Here is a 17,774-nt window from a genome sequence, read left to right as displayed (position 1 = left end):
CTCTTTGTAGCTACTGATACATATAAGGCAATTAAAATGATTCTGGAAAAACTTTGCAGAGCACTTTAATTTATTTTCATGGCCATTCTGCATAGAAAAGTTTGCTAGCTTATTTTGTTTCTCCCTATGTAGTACTTGATTGTTTCATTTCAACCGACTAGAACAGATAGACTCATGAAACAGACAGAACTGTCAGCATTTCCTGCAGAGTAGGGCAGTAGACATGCATAGCCTACAGCTTTGGAAAACAGGGATAGTGCTTACACATCATGCTGACTGCAAGTGACATTTTCAGTATCTTTAATATAAGCATGACAAGTTTTTGCTGGACATCGTCTAGGCAGAGGAAAGCTTATGTAAGCCCTAACAGTGCCAAGTAAACACGGGAAAGACCTTGACATCTTCTTTTATATGGAGACACAAAGTTTGAAGATGTTATAGTGACAGTAAAGACCCATACAGTAGGCGATTCATTTTTTTTGGGGGGTTTTTTGGTTAACCATCAGGTTGAACGAAAAATTTTACTTATTCCCTCATCCACACACATTTGAGGTGGCTGGGGGAATCGCTTCCACTGAGCTTTTGGGAAACTTTTTCCCACCGTCGGAACACACCTGTTCTAGCCGGCAGCATTGATTAGTGTAAGTGAGCTGCTAGATTTTTGTGGGGCTGAAGAACCTCATTGGTTTTACAATAAGAACCTATTTAACAGTTAAATCTGGACCACGTTGGCTCCGAACCCCCTGTTAGGCAATACTGAACAAACAGCCGGGTGCCATCACCATGAAGAAGTTCAAACTCCTCACTTTAAGTTTCAGCGCAACTCAGTAATTGCCAAACCCTGGAAAACCCCAGCTCTAAATTTCCACGTGGTCCAAAGCTGTGCTAAGGCACTAATCTACAAGAAAATTATTGAAAAGCTGCTGGACAGAATGGTGAAATATACCAAAAATGGGCATTGCTTTAGAATTCTCTTTTGATAGACATGTTACAACTGTTAATGTGACACTCCATGTGAGATGCTATTGGATTTATGTAATGTCCCCCAAAATGGGGAGAAAAACAAGAATTTGGTTTATGGCTGTATCGTTTTGTCTGCATACCTGCATTGCATATTGTACAGTTAGGTGGGGTTGGCCATACCCCACTCGAATTTTATCAGATTTTCTGCTGAAATTTTAGCCATAGGTGGACCTGCCTGAATCATCTGGCTTGACGAGTCAGTTTGAAAATCGACTCAGACTAGTGGAATAATTCTCAGCTGAATATTGACTGCGTCCTGTGTGCAGTCTCTGTTCAGGTATTCAGACAGCTGTGAGTGCTGTGGCTGCCTGCATATGAGTTCAAAACTCCACATGTATATGGGGCTAGCCTTAACCAAAAAAAGTTCTCTGGTTTAAGGGCCAGTTCACACCACAGTTCCGTACAGTTTTGTGTACTTTTTTTTTTTTTTTTCTGCACAAAATGCATGCACAGTGTTTTCCATGTATTCCAATGGCTCTAGTTAGCACCATGCAGTCTGGTGTGAACTGGCCCTTAGATATGACTTAAAGTACCGTATTTATTCGAGTATAACGCGCACCCGTGTATAACGCGCACCCCTAATTTTCAATTAAAAATCGGTATGTCCAGCCATGCCCCCTGTATGTCCAGCCATGCCCCCTGTATGTCCAGCCATGCCCCCTGTATGTCCAGCCATGCCCCTTGTATGTCCAGCCATGCCCCTTGTATGTCCAGCCATGCCCCTTGTATGTCCAGCCATGCCCCTTGTATGTCCAGCCATGCCCCTTGTATGTCCAGCCATGCCCCTTGTATGTCCAGCCATGCCCCTTGTATGTCCAGCCATGCCCCTTGTATGTCCAGCCATGCCCCTTGTATGTCCAGCCATGCCCCTTGTATGTCCAGCCATGCCCCTTGTATGTCCAGCCATGCCCCTTGTATGTCCAGCCATGTGCCCTGTATGTCCAGCCATGTGCCCTGTATGTCCAGCCATGTGCCCTGTATGTCCAGCCATGTGCCCTGTATGTCCAGCCATGTGCCCTGTATGTCCAGCCATGCCCCTTGTATGTCCAGCCATGCCCCCGTATGTCCAGCCATGTGCCCTTACCTTTAATCACGCGGCGCGCGGGAACATTACAGACAGCGTTCGTTTGAACAGCTGTTTTCCCTGCCACGCATAGACACTCCCCCTTGCTCGCGATTGGACAGATCCGTCCAAGGGGGAGTGTCTACGCGCGGCAGGGAAAACAGCTATTCAAACGAAAGCTGTATAATGTTCCCCCGCGCCGCATGATTAACATTGTAGCGGCATTGGTGGCTTCGGTGGTGGCGGCGACGGTAGCAGCGGCGTGTACGGCGGCGGTAGCAGCGGCGGTAGCGGTGGGGGGGACAAAGTCCTCGAGTATAACGTGCACCCAAACTTTGATCTTTTTTTGGGGTATAAAATTTTGCGCGTTATACTCGAATAAATACGGTATATAAGTATGTCAAACTATTTTTTTTTAGCTGAAAGATCTGTTGTATAGTTTGTGGTGGAATAATGGTGTAATGCATTGTTTTTCTTTTCCAGCAAGTTGAAGTTGATGGTCAGCAATGTATGCTCGAAATTTTAGACACTGCAGGAACGGTATGTTTGATTTTATACATGTTTTGGATGTGCCGAGTATGAGTTTATACCATTGAACAGGGTGTTATTTTTGTGCAGGGTGACAAAGTCACAACCTCTACCATGTCCAACCAGAGGGTGTATTTTGTGTTATTTGCAAAGTTCGTATTTAACCTTGTAGACCTGAGATGGAGGCTTTTTTTATTTCAGTCGTTTTTTACAGACTGTCAAACCTCAATGTCCGTCGAAACTTAATTGATAACGTTGTATGTTTATCATTTCAAAAATGGCTTTAGATACTTTACCTACATTTTAGTTTGGGTTAATTTGTGTCTGTGAATGCCTTATTGACCCATATTTTTATTTTTATTTCTTTTAATGCAGGAGCAATTCACAGCGATGCGGGATCTTTATATGAAAAATGGGCAGGGCTTTGCTTTAGTGTACTCCATAACTGCACAGTCTACATTTAATGATTTACAGGACCTCAGAGAACAGATCCTACGAGTCAAAGACACTGATGATGTAAGCAACTTTTTGCAACAATAGAGGAGAGAGTTATTTTTCTTTATAAATTGCTCCATCTTTCATCTCTTTTTGTTACTTATGTTCTCCCTCTGCGTGAGGTTAGTGTCATGTTTAACAAAGTTGGGCTTATTCTGCTTTACAGGGTCCTTCCAGCAAAAAATATTTCAGTTTGTCGATTTAAAGTAATCACTCGACAATGTCCCTATTCTCCAGGGATATCTCTGCTTGAGTTTGTGGATACACAACTCTTCCTGTTCGGTTTATAATTTATTTAATATTTTGAGCAATGCGAATAGATTAGCTGCCAAACACAAAATTAACGAAGAATACCCAAACTTCCTAGGTGGAGCGAAAACGTTTTTTTCTATCTTTTGGAGTAGCCAAACTGTATATTAACCAGGGGATGACTCAGTCTGCCGACCTCCATATGTAACTATGAATTTGGGCTCACTGCCATTACCTACACGGGAGATGGACCTGTGACATAATGGTGCTTTGCTGGGTGTCAACTTTATTAGCTTCTGAAAAGAATTTTCAACTAAAGGGACAAGTCATAAAAAATACCTTTTTATATGAACAAACTCTACCTGTAGATGTAGTAAAAATGAGCTTTTCCAGCCCTGCGTAATTATATTTGGTCACCTGGGGGTTAATCTACTAAAACTGGAGCGTGAAAAATCTGGTGCAGCGCTGCATAGAAACGAATCGAACAAGTTAAAATTAGAAGCTGTTTGACTACCATACAGCGATACTACATATGTGTGCGTTTGTACCCTCAGTAAGACCCAGAAACAATAGTGGGCATTTTTATTTATTTTTTATCCTACCTAAAACAGAGATTCAGCTAGCTATTTAAATTTTATTTCACTTTTTACACATTGCCAGGGGAGAAAAATGTAAACTATGTATCGTTCTATCTTTTTAGAGTAGAAAAAAAACACATAGGCTGGCTGCCCAGTGACTGATCACTATGATAGCCAATCAGAGGCTATCACAACGATCAGGTTACGTGAACCTGGAGTCCTGGTTCCCAGCCATGAGAGCCCAATCTCTTCTGGGAGCATAGGTACATATATGGCCTCACAGAAGAAGACCCACTTCAGTGAGGCCACATATACGTGTCATGCAAGCTCATCGTATAATTTGTGAGAAAAGCCTAGAGGAATTTTATTAAATTACTGAAAGTCCCTTTTTGAGATTTATTCATTTTGATATCCATCATTCTGGTGGGGTCCCTTAGATGGTTATCCTAGTTCCAAGGTGTGGTGAACTACGATGCTGCTATTTTCTATTAGATACACACCTAAGTAAGGTTTATTAGTATTCGCCCAGTATGAATGTCTGCCAGACCAGTGAGAAGCACCTGCAGAAAGCCATACTGTAGTTCAAATAAATTACAGTTGAGGGAATGAGACCTGCAGTTTTATTGGCATTATTATTTTCCTTTTTGCTATGAATAGCTTTGCATCTATTTGTCATTTCTCTAGAATGGGGAAAATGAAAGTTGTCATGTAGTCTGTTTAAATTCATCTTCAGTGTTCGCAGCCAGGAGTATTGCTTGTGACCTGTTGGCAAGAAATTGGCTTGTCTGATAAGTCTGAATTCATTACTGCCCTGCACACTGCAGTTTGGAGTATTCAGTCAAATGTAGATATGAAATGCTTTTAAGCTCTTGTTTGGGGGGGCTGCTTTTGTCGTAACAGTTCTGTTATTGTCGACTGAATTTGAATTTTGTCGTTACATTTTACAGCCTTTATTTTTAGCCTTTTTTTTTTGTTTTTTTTTTGTAATAAAGCAAAACTCACTTCTCTTTAGATTTGCGTTTTTGCTTTGTAAATTATGCTGTTGCCCTTGTCCATCGGTCCTTTTTTAAATTGCAGTGGATGAAAGGGATACAACTGTCTATAGGCCCACAAGAGAACAATTTTTAGGGGATTTTTCTCTTTTAGATAAAATGGATTTTTTGTTTTAAAACGAAATTGTAGTGTTTTTTTTTTTAACTAAATGGTTGTAATATTTTTTTATAAACGGGAGAACTTTGCAGCATTTAGATACGCTACTTTATTCATATTTCTTTAAGTTAGGAATTAACCCCCCTGCTATGCTGCTCAGCCTACTTCATAGCCCACAAAGGGCTTGTTCACACTTTACTAAATTTCTAACGCTTCACAAACACTCCTATAGGGTTGGTATGGTCATTAGACTCGCATTTTACAAGAGTTAATGACGACTTAAAAATGCTCCCCAAATGCCCTATGCGCAGTTTTGAAACGGTTGATGAGCGTTAAAAGAACTTCATATACGCCTATTTTTTAATGGGGGAAGTAAATAAACTTTTAATGCCCTGATAAAGCGTTATCATAGACTTGCATGGGAGGCGTTGAAAGGCTTTAACATGAGGCTTCAATTTTGAAGCGAATTGACTCTAACGTTTCATGATTTAATAGTGTGAACAGCACTGTGTGCTGTCCATTGTATCATTTGCATAGATGTTTGAGGGGCATTAACGCCTGCTTTTAATGCCAGTGTGAACCAAATAGTTCTTTTTTAGGTAGCAGGACTGCATAAAAGCTTATTTTAAGGCTGGATGCTTTAATTCTTTGTATGGATTTAAAGGATGTGAAGCTTAATTATTTTATAATAAATTCTATATATAGAGAAATAACTATGGGTGTAAAGCATACCTCCAGGGGAATTCAGTGATAATTTATGTAAAGTCTTTTTATGTCTTTATTTTAGGATGCACAGTTTCAGATAAAAATATATGATGCAAAAAACTTTCAGCAGGAACCAGACAAATTTAGATCAATCTGTGGGGCAGGCTGGTTGTACTGAAGTCGATCCATCGGATCAACTTTAGTACAACCATCCTATCTGTTTTTTTTTTTTTTTGCCCAATCACTGCAGACGTCTAGCTGGGCAGCCGTGATCATTGTATTCTACAGGTAGGGAAGGCTTCCTGCACTCCACACCAGCAGAACACAATAGCACTGCAGGAGAGATTACCATATCAACACTGACTGAGCTATTTACTTCCCTTCAACCCGTGGTTGATGGAAACAAAGTTGTGTAATGTATGGCCTGCCTTACACAGGGGGGGGGGGGGCAGAGCTGCTGAATAACTATTGGACTGAAAAGCTATACAAACTCCTCTGTTTCATGTCCTAGAACTGGTCTCAGCAGTTATTGAGAAAGGTATTGACTTCCCTGCCTGGAATAATTGGAGAAATCAACATATCTCTATATAAATTATGTTTGAGTAACTATTATTTTTATTGTGCAGGATTTATATAGAACCAACAATTTGTGCAGTGCTTTGCAAAGAAAAGAGAGACAGTACAAAAAAATAACATTTCAATTAAACTATGTAGTAATCAAGCTATACTTGCTAAATATAGTACAGTTATACACTACTGTGCAAAAGTTTTATGCAGGTGTGAAAAAATGCTGTAACTTAAGAATGCTTTCAGAAATAGAAGTATTAATAGTTAAACAATTTAACACATTAACATAATGGAAAGTAAGTTAACAGAAAATCCAAACAAAATCATTTGATGTGACCATCCTTTACCTTCAAACAGCATCAATTCTTCTAGGTACGCTTGCACACCGTTTTAGAAAAAACACAGCTGGTAGGTTGTCCCAAACATTTTGAAGAACCAACCACACATCTGTGGATATAGGCTGCCTCAAATATTTCGGTCTCTTCATGTATTCCCAGACAGACTCGATGCTGAGATCGGGGGACCAAACCATCACTTTCAGAATTCATAGTCCTTTTTTATGTTGAAGGTAGTTCTTTGTAACTGCTTGTATATCTCAGCACTGATGACACTATTGATCAAATCTCCAACTCCATTTGCAGAAATGCAGCCCCAAATTTGTAAGGAACCTCCACCATGTTTCACTGCTGCCTGCAGACACATTTTGACTCATCAGGTCAGAGCAACTGCTGACATTGTTTTACACCCCTGTACAGTTCCTGTGTATTCATGTATAGTTGAGTCGCTTAGCCTTGTATCCTTGTTGGAGGTATGGCTTTTTGGCTAGAATTCCTCCATTAAGGCCACTGCTAGCCAGACATCTTCAGACAGTCGATGGGTGTACATGGGTCCCTCTGGTTTCCGCCAGTTCTCTGCTAATGGCACTGATGGACACCTTCTGTTGTCAAAGGGAAGTAAGCATGACGTGTCTTTGATATGCTACATTAAATGTCACTGGCCAACCACTGCATCTACAGTCCTCAACATTGCCCATTTCTTTGTGCTTCTTCTAAAGGGCTTGAACAGCACATCCTGAAACCCCAGTCTGATTTGAAATCATTGCCTTGGAGAGACCTTGCTGATGCAGTATATCTACTATGCGTTTTGTGCTCAGTCTTGCCATGGTGTATGACTTGTGACATGAAACGGTCTCCTGCAACCTCACCTTGGTAGCAGTTTGGCTGTTCCTCACCCAGTTTTAAGTCTCCTACACAGCTGTTTTCTGTTTGTTAATGATGGCGTTTCAGCCTACATATGAAATTGATGCTCACTAGCACCTTCTTGGTATAATTGACTAATCATCGTAAACCTGTAATCCTACAAAATCCCTGACTTTGTGCAAGTGTAAGAATTGATCCTGGTTTGAATTCACACCCAATATTTGTTTGTTTTACGTTTGCTCACTTTGCATTTTGTAAATTGATAAATAAAAAAAATATATATTAAAATGTAAATTTTTTAAAGCATTCTTGCTTTACAGCATTTCTTCATGCCTGCCTAAAACTTTTGCACAATACTGTAGCTTAGAAAAAAGACAAAGAAAATCTGCAGCTAGAGAAAAAGTTGAAATCTAGTGTCAAATGTTTGGCTTCCAACTGTTCATTACTCCCCTATATGTAGAATGCAGTGGAAAGCAATTCATTTTCTCCCTTGGAGCTCCATTCAGTGTTGAGAGCCAAAGAATATAAACCGATCAGTTATAACATTATGACCACCCACCATATCCAGTTGAGTCACGGGCTCCACTAGACCTCTGAAGGTATGCTGTGTTTTTTTGGCACCTAGCCATCAGCAGATCCTTTAAGTGCTGTAAGTTGCTAGGTGGGGCCTCCTTGAATCGGACTTGTTTTTCCAGCACATCCCACAAATGCTCAATTGAATTGAGTTTTGGGGGTTTTGGAGGACAAGTCAACACCTCAAACTTGTGTTCCTCAAACCATTCTTGAATTCTCAGACCAGGCCACCTTCTTCCATTGCTCTGCGGTCCAGTTCTGATGTTCACGTGCTCATTGCTGGTGCTTTTTTGTTTTTGTAAACTCAATGAAATAATTGTTGGTGCTTTTGACTGTGGACATGGGTCAGCATGGGGCACCCTGGCCAGTCTGCAGCTTATGCATTGTGTGTTTTTGATTCCTTTCTATCAGAACCATCAACTTTTTCAGCAGTTTGAGTTGTTCTGTTGGATTGGACTACATGGGCGAGCCTTCGCTCCACGCGTTCATCAATGAGTCTTGCCACTCCTGACCACTTTTTGTTAGGTCCTGAACACTGCAGACCGGGACCATCTTACAAGAGCTGCAGTTTTTAATTTGCTCTAACTCCGTTGTCTAGCTGTTACAATGTGTCCCTTGTCAGTCACCTTTTGCTTTCCCATTTTTTTTTTTCTGCTTTACATCAAATTCAGGGACAACAAGAAAAAGAACCTTGCTGTTGCTTTTCTCACAGGTTTCAATAGACAGCATAAGTCCTTTTAAAAGGTCATAGGAAAACACTGGCCAATTCTCCAATCGGATAAGATCTTGAATACTATTCTACCACCGAGACCCTCTTTCATCTACCGTAAAGCACCGAATTTAAGAAATAAATTAGTGCACAATGCCCTTGACCCACCAAAACAAATTAAAATCCTCAAAAACCTTAAAGGTTTCTTTAAGTGTGGACAATGCCTGCCCTGTAGAACCAGTAAAAAACGAATAAGAAAACATCAAATTTCACTTCTACAACCAATGGCTCCGAATATAACATTAAGGAATTGATCACTTGTCACAGCACACATGTCACGTATGTGTTAGAGTGCCCATGCCACAAACAGTACGTTGGGAGAACCACCAGAGAGCTACATGTAAGGATAAGAGAACACATAAATAATATTAAGAAAGGTTTCCCAAAACATAGCGTTTTAAGACATTTTAGAGATTATCACATGAAAGATCCCTCTTGCATGGTTTTTTATGGTATTGACAAAATCAAAGACCATTGGAGAGGTGACAACAAAAGGATCAAGATAACACAGAATGAAACAAAATGGATTTTCCAGCTCGATACTCTCCAGCCAGCTGGAATGAATATAGACCTTGACCTTAATTGTTTTCTCACCAATTTCTGACTAGTAATAGCCACCTATCTCTTATATATCTTCTCATACAGTTTCTTCCCTCATTTAATTTTATCTAATTTATTCCATTCCAACACCAGGTCTTACTTCCTTTTTGTACACCTATTTTGTATACATCCTATAAAGTCACAAAAATTAATTATATATCCTCTTCCCATTATTGCAATTCAGCAATCTCGATACATCATGCAATTCTAGTTGAGCAAAATTATTTATTTATTTTTTCTCTACAGCTATAGTGACCAAACTTAACTTGTAATGAAGCATGTCCCATGACGTGTAGGCTGCTAGATACTGTAGAAATCTTCTATGCAAGGGTGCCAAGTCCTCGTCCTGGTGCTGAACCCTCGCCACTGCTCTGGTTCACAGATGCAAGATATGCTGCTGGGGAGGGCAAAGAACTGGTTCACTTTAAAAGTTCTGCAGTGAAAAAACGTTTAATAGACACAATTTGGGCTTAATTGGTTCTTTTGTTCCTGAATGTCTGGCTTGGTGGGTTTTAACAATACACCTCTTTTTGATGTCTTTTAATATATAAGTGTAAATGCAGATGCACTAGCCATGTATATTTTGCGATATGCTAGTACATAAATGTCTTCAAAAAAATAGTTTGTTCTAGCTGTGAGACAAGAAAATAATTGTATAACCATACCAAATGTAAAACCACTATGCAAGGTGAGAGTGATGTAAATCACATGCCTAATAGGCACCTTTGTGGTTACAACAAAAACACCTCTCGTGTGCGCTTTTAAACTTGGTTTTACTTTGTTTCTTATTTCTCGCACTTTAGGGTTGTGCTAGAATTATATACTGTTTTTTAAGATTGATCTGTTTACCTTGCATTCAAGTTAATAACATATCAAGTAAATTTTTAATCCAATTTGCATTTAAATATAATGTTTTGTCTTATTAGGTACCAATGATTCTTGTTGGAAACAAGTGTGACTTGGAAGATGAAAGGGTTGTGGGCAAAGAACAGGGGCAGAATCTAGCTAGACAGTGGAACAACTGTGCATTCCTGGAGTCCTCTGCCAAGTCCAAGATTAATGTCAATGAGGTAAAATGGTATATGATTTTGTGACAATGGTTTATTTTTATTTTTTTTAACACCTGATATATTTAGACTATTGTTTTGTGTAATTATTAAAAGTGTTCTCCAGACATAGTCTGTTATAAGGATGCATAGCCTTTTCAATGTTAACAGTTAATGTTTGAAACACCTTGATTTATAATCATACATTACAGGACACTGGATGGTATTCAAAGACTATGCTGTGACACCCACACATGGACTCTGCAACCAAGGCTTTTTGACAGCCCAGCATAACTCCTATAACTCCCCACATGCCTCAGTTTGTTTGCTGGTGTCTTTCCTCTGCTCTGGAAAAGCTTAGCATTTTTATCTTTTATCAAGATTTTTGCTCTAACAAGTTTTTTTCAGTTACTTCAGACCTTAAGGCTTAATTTGCAGCTTTCTCAATTGAATGATCCTTTCCTTCCCACTGTGAGAAAAAAGCAGGGCTAGTCTTTATTATATCTGATCTCAGAATTTATTAATTCAAAACTCAGAATTTGAAACTCGGATTTTAGAATTATGAACTGAATTTGGACTGAACTGAACTGAATTTGGAATTGGGAACTCAGATTTTGTAATTTCGAAATTGTAACTATGATCTCGGAATTTGGTTCTCGGAATTGTGAACTCAGATCTTGGAATTTTGGATTTCGAAATTTGGATCTCAGAATTTAGAATTCAGAATTTCCCCATTCCCCACTGCCACTCCTTCCTTATCTGCTCTGCAGTATCAAGATGAACATTTCAGTGATTCTTATTTCATCAAACTGGCCTAAACAGAGATGGTATTTGCACTTGTAAGACTTCTGGTGGACTCTCCTTGGGCCCTCCCAGATCATACAGGTATTCTGCGCTAAGGGACTGTTTCCCACCCTGCTTCACAGCCACTGACTTTAACAGCCTGACTGTTGAAGCCCACATCTTGAAAGATAGGGACCTACCTTTTTGAATTTTAACAGTCTAAAGGCCCATACACACGATCTGACTTTTTGACAACAAATGGACCCGTTTGATCGCACAATCCGACCGTGTGTACGCTCCTTTGGACAAAATTTTTGTGTTTTTCATCGGACAAATGTTCGCTGTGCAAACAGACAAACTTTCTGATGGAGGCTAAGCCGATCATGTGTACACAAGTCCATCGGACTAAAGTCCAAAGTACAAACACGCTTGCTCAGAACCAATGCTAAAGATCAGACAACAATAGCAGAAGTTGCCCAGGGGGTGGTGTAAAGAACTAAAAAACCACGTGATTTGGTGAAAGTTGGCTGAAAAAGTCCTGCTGTGTGTATGCAGAACAAGTTCACGGCCAACGCCCTTCCAACAAAAATCCACGGAAAAGTCAGATGGAAGTCCGATCATGTGTATGAGGCTTTATGCAGTATAAGGAACCGTTCTTTACAGGTTAAGGAAGTTTTGAGGCCAAAAGCCCTGTTTCTTTCCAGGCTGGTTTCTTCCTTCCACCTGAACCATAATGATGATCTGTCTTCTCTCTGTCCAGCTTCTCAGAATCCCAAAGAGGACTTCCTGTACTGTTTGGATTTGGTGCACACAAGTCTACCTCTCAGGGACAATTTCATGTAGACAAAACTGACTTTTTGGCAACTCCTATGGCGTTAAATTCCATCCTGTGTCCTGTAATGTACAGTTAAGAAAAGTTTTTTTGGTCTAAAGAAAAGAATTTATAGATGGAACAAAAAGCGATTTTTTTTTTCTGCAACTTCTATATTAACACGTGAGCAGCCATACCTGCTCATTACATACAAAGTTTCTGCTTCTTGATTGCAGAGCTAACCAATGGTTGTAGTCTACATATTGCAATGCAAATCTAAATCTGCCAACTTGGCAAAAACAATGCCCTTTGTGGATATTATATTTCATTACAATAGAAAAACATGGCACAGCAAACTTTGTAAAAATGTGATTCTTATCAATAATGACTTTGTTACATGCTGCAAAAATAACTTAAGGTACACTGGAAAGACCGTATACTTCCCCTCAATGAGGAAATGACTTGTGGAAGCTGTGTCGAGAAGAAAAAAAAAAGCAATCGGAGGGCAATGGATCAATCCACCAATATTGCCAGAGGTCTCTTTGCAACCGATCTTTTCCTCATTACTGACTTTGCTCTGTTTTTTTTTTCTGTAGGAGGGTGGCCATCTTGGTGGAGGATAGGGCTGTATTCTTGGGCTATATTTGTTCTATACATTTGTTCTGTTTTCAGGCATCTACATCTAAGAAATGTATTTCTCTTTCCAGATTTTTTATGACCTTGTGCGACAAATTAACAGAAAAACTCCTGTACCGGGCAAGGCACGCAAAAAGTCAACATGCCGGCTGCTTTAATACACAGATGTGCTATAGCTCTGAGCCAGGTATTTGATGATGTCTTTAAAATAAGTAAAAATACACCCTTTATCTTAGAAATACACATACATGCAAACTATGGTGAATGTATTAATGTGGAATGGGGTTAAAAGCTTGGTTGACCATTAGGCCAGGGAGTCCAGCCATGGCTGAAAATGTGACATTCCCCTTTTAATTTCTAAATTACACAAATCCTATGTTTTTATTTTGTATTTCTTTACTTTTTTTCTTATTTTTCTATTTATTACACTCTGTGTTTGGAAGTACAAAGGGTCTCTGGTTTTTTTTTTTTTTTTTTTTTCTAATTTCCTGCAATTTTTTTTTTAAAGCAGCTAAAGACAGGCAAGAGCAACTTTTCTTTGTTGGCAACCTTTTATTGGTCTATTTAGGCTGGGGGGTGACTAGAGTACCCTTCAATAGAGTTACCAGAAAAAAGGTGGGCGGGTTGTAGTAAAATATTTTTAAAGATCTCCAGTCACATTTTTTTCTGGAGAAAGCTGATTAATTTTATAGTTTTTCTTTGGTGTACATGTTGGTACAATGTAAAATATCTTAAAGTGGAGGTTCACCCAAAAACCAAATTTTTGACATTAGATTGAGGCTCATTTTGTGAAGGGGAATCTGGTGTTTTTTTTTAAATCGAAGCAGTACTTACCGTTTTAGAGATAGATCTTCTCCACCGCTTCCGGGCTGCGAGACTGGGCGTTCCTATTTGATTGACAGGTTTCCGACGGTCGCATACAGCGCGTCACGATTTTCCGAAAGTAGCCGAACGTCGGTGCGCAGGCGCTGTATAGAGCCGCACCGACGTTCGGTTTCTTTCGGCTACTCGTGACGCGATGTATGCGACCTTCGGAAGCCTGTCAATCAAATAGGAACGCCCTGTCCCGAAGACCATACCCGCAAGCGGTGGCGAAGATCTATCTCTAAAGCGGTAAGTACTGCTTAGATTTTAAAAAAAACACCCGATTCCCCTAGACAAAATGAGCCTCAATCTAATGTTAAAAATTGTTTTTCGGGTGAACTCCCGCTTTAAACGGTAATTCAAAAAATGATTGTGCATATAGTTTGTAAATATACAAAATATATTTATATGTTGGGCAGCCCTATATGCAGACGTCTAGTACATACTTGGTAATACAGAATTTAGTTTAAAAATTAATAAATGTTCAACACACGAATAGAAGTAAATAAATTGTTAGAACTTCCAAATAGTCTATTTAGGTTTAGTGAGACTAAATGGAACAAATAACATTTTAAGGCCCCTTTACACATGCCGTGTACGGATGAAAAAGGGACATGTATTAGTCCCTATGAGATCGCGGGTGTCAACGGATTAACATCCGCTGACACCCGATCTCATCTGGGTCAGCAATCGTCCGATTCTGCAGACGGAGGAAAACCTTATTTTTCCATCCGTCTGCGGATCGGGTGAACACGGACAGACAGTCCATGTTCATCCGATTCCCCCTATAGAGGAGATCGAAGAAAAGATAGGGCAGTCCCTGCACAGTGTGCGGGGACTGCCCTGTCATCCGCCGGCTCAGCGGGGATCAACAGGGCCATCCCCGCTGAGCAAGCGGAGGTTCACGGGGCGGATCATTGCTGATCCGCCCCGTCATAAAGGTGCCTAATTGTTTTTGATGATAGTGGAATATATTGAAGTGTATGGTGATTTTTCCTGCTAATTATTCCACTGTGTTGCTAATACTACTAGCAGTGTTTTGTTTTGATGTTTCGACAATTAAATAGAGGCCTTCAAATATTTTTGGCTAAATAAAAAAAAAAAATGATTTTCTTGGAAATGTATTCTACTCTGAACTATAGACGGGCATCCTCAGTGCATATATTTTTAAAATCTCAGATTTTCCTTCTACCTTTTTAACAATGACCACCTTTTTTTTTGCCTGTTGCAGGTCTGAAGAACTGTTGTCTAACGGCAGTGCCAGCATTCCAAGTCAAATTACCCTGTCAACAACTCCAATGGACTTTCCTGTGGTGGTACCCTTTATAATATGGATGGAAGTTGCAAGCTCAGATTGTGCACCATCAGACCCTCCCCTCCTAAAGTCACGAGAAAGATGCCTGCTTCGAAATGTACTTCACGTATGCAACTGGGAACAACCGAACCCACATCCAGTATTACTGCTAACAGAGACATTGTTCACCCAACAATGTTTTCACACGTCAGAGTACGTGTACTGTATTCTTTCACAAGCCCTTCCTTTCCGTCGGAGTATACAATGAAAAGCACCACTATTTTAGCTTACTAAACAAGAAAGTCCAAAGAGCTCTTCTATAGACTACTTCTGATGATCTTGCATCTTTGGTATTTGTAGCTTCTTGTAACTATTATTTTTTCCCCTCCCTTCAATGAAATACAAGAGCAACATTAGTTGTGTTGTACAAAGTGCTTCTCACAACTATCTTTTTGTTTTCCTTTCTTTCCTTTCCTACATTTTTAGGGAATCCTGTGGAATCTTGTATTGCACCCCCTTCTGGAAGCAGAGGAGCGGTTATAATACATTTATTTCTTGTAGTCTTTGTTGAACACTCTGCGTTTAATATTTCTCTGGAGAGATAGACATTTTCCTCCTTTTATTAACCATTTCCCCACTCTTTGTTTACATAAGGAATACTGTTTATAGATGTGTATACAGTGGGGGTCTACAACAAGAAGTGTATATTTTAAGAGTTCTTTTTTTTAATGATTTATCAATATTTTGTAAATCATTTTCAAGCTTCTGCAGCTGTAGATTCTCACTGTGAGCCTTTGTCCCCCCTCTCTTGCTTGCTCATGCATATGTGTATTTGCAATACCAAATATACTGATTTAGTAATTTTTCCCGTCAGTGGTTGTTTCACACGTGTATTGTTTTGGTTGCGTTGTTAAATGGTGGAAGAGTCCAGTGGATGTGAATGTGGGACGTAATTTTTAACTCCTGTGTTATTGGTCACCAGGCCTGCATTGCAGTAATTAACTTTTTTTTTTCTGCTGATTTATTTATCAATGCCTTGTCGCTTTGTATGCGTTTACATTTGGGTGTAAAGATTGTGTATATATCCAACAGGGAACCACAGAAATTCAGTTGACCAATCTAATGCTACAACTGCTTTGAGGTGGCCAAATGTAAACTAAGAAGCCTTAAATAAAGTGGTGCAATTTTGTACAATTTAGCATCAGTTCAATAAATTTGGATTGCCGTGCAAGGGCTTGCATTATAACCACCTGTCACTTTTAATAGTCTGTGCAGTACATTGACAGTGCTTTTTGACAAATCTGATGTCGCTGAAGTGCACTGTATTCACTCTGCAGCCTCCTGATTCTTTTGTGCCAATTAGAGTATTGCATACAAGCCCTCCAGGGTGGCACAAAGTGCTGTTAAATGGTAATAGAATGTTTCGTCGGTGTCATTTCTTTTTCACTGTTCTGAACGATGCATGTGGCAGTTTGACAAATGGGAGATTTAAAAAGAATATATATAGCAAATATAGGGTGAAGAACTAGGTAATTTGATGACAGCTGCTCAAACGGGTTGCAGGTGTTTGTGTTCACAGTGTGCATTAAAAGTCAATTATCACTCTTGTTTTTCTTCCTCTTGATTTTTGCCCAGCAAGCAAACTGAAAGATACAGCGGACTGAGGATAAATCAAGTTTTATCCCAAAGTCTTTGTGTGTTTTTAATTTGCTAAGCCACTTTATCACCTGTTTTTTATTTTTTTCTGCCCCCATCGCTTACAGATTACTTGCTTCTTCCACCCCTCTCACCCCGTTAACAGTTTGACATCTGAACTCTGCTTATACACAGACAAAAATCAAAATAAAATACTGTACTTTCTTGTATGCAATAATGTCTCACAATCTTCTGACTGAACGGCTGTGGCCTTTCTTACTCGGTTATGTTTGCTATCTGTATGTGTGTAGCCACAAAAAATTAATCTGTAGCGTCTGTTATAAGCCAAGAGTTTCATCAACCAAAATAAAATCTATTTGGATTTACTGTACAGTTATTCAAGCACTCCTATAAAGTGTATTGTATTAAAAATACCACAACAACCTGAACCTGAAAGTACAATTTGTGTATGATTTGTATGCGAAATGTATTTGAACAGTTTTTTTTTCTTTGTGCATCACCCAGGTGGTTCAGCTAGGCATACTCCTACCAGTGTACATCCGGAGCAGAAAACAATCACACTGTATGGAAAAAAGTGTAGTATGCTTTGTAATGTTTGAGATTCCAGACGCACACCTCATTCTCTTGTTAATTTGTAAGGTCTACCAACTTCCATTCTACTGCCAATTACTCAGCATTTGGTGGCCAGTAATAGGACATCTTATTGGACAAGGAGATAGCAGTTGGTACAGATTAGCTATAACGTCAGGGAAAGTCCGCCCTTATTAACAAAGTGGAACTGAAGGAGAGAGGAGCACAGAAGAGGCGTTCTGTATTTTTAAATAGCAGGCATCTTGTCTGCTCTTAGCATATTTACAAGTTTTAAAATTGGGTACAGGTTCACATACAGATTTTCCCAGTGAATGCTGCAAATATGCTTTTTTTAAAAATGATGATTGATAATTTTCATGTTTTAAGTTATTGAAGGTGACACTTGAATCTTCCATGGAAGCTGAAAAAATTGATTTGATTTCACATTTTATGGTTACTGCTTCTCTATCCAGTGGAACAAATGGTATGCCCTGGAGAAAGATGCAGTCAAACTGTTCTGGCTACTTTGTTGTATCACAGCATGTCCAGGAATCGGACAAATTGCAGTCTGTCATTGTAAGCAAACACTGCTGCTCTCCCGGGCTGGTCTGTACTA

At 39.5% G+C, this 17,774-nt stretch overlaps 1 protein-coding gene across 2 annotated transcripts in view; it reads left to right on the top strand.

Moving 5' to 3' along the window:
• Positions 1–17,016, top strand: part of RAP1B (RAP1B, member of RAS oncogene family) — a 103,784-nt gene extending 86,768 nt beyond the window's left edge. For both annotated transcript variants that reach the window (XM_040344040.1, XM_040344041.1), the window contains exons 4-8: positions 2,570–2,626; positions 2,990–3,130; positions 10,425–10,568; positions 12,846–12,961; positions 14,870–17,016. In XM_040344040.1, coding sequence (XP_040199974.1) covers positions 2,570–2,626; positions 2,990–3,130; positions 10,425–10,568; positions 12,846–12,932 — 429 coding nt within the window. In that variant the 3' untranslated portion in view covers positions 12,933–12,961; positions 14,870–17,016. The remainder of the gene's footprint in view (positions 1–2,569; positions 2,627–2,989; positions 3,131–10,424; positions 10,569–12,845; positions 12,962–14,869) is intronic.
• Positions 17,017–17,774: the final 758 nt, after the last annotated feature.

This window comes from Rana temporaria, chromosome 3, assembly GCF_905171775.1.
Source record: "Rana temporaria chromosome 3, aRanTem1.1, whole genome shotgun sequence".
In the NCBI taxonomy this organism is placed as follows: domain Eukaryota; kingdom Metazoa; phylum Chordata; class Amphibia; order Anura; family Ranidae; genus Rana; species Rana temporaria.
The sequence above is the reverse complement of the archived record's forward strand: the minus strand, read 5'-3'. Positions and strand labels throughout refer to the sequence as shown.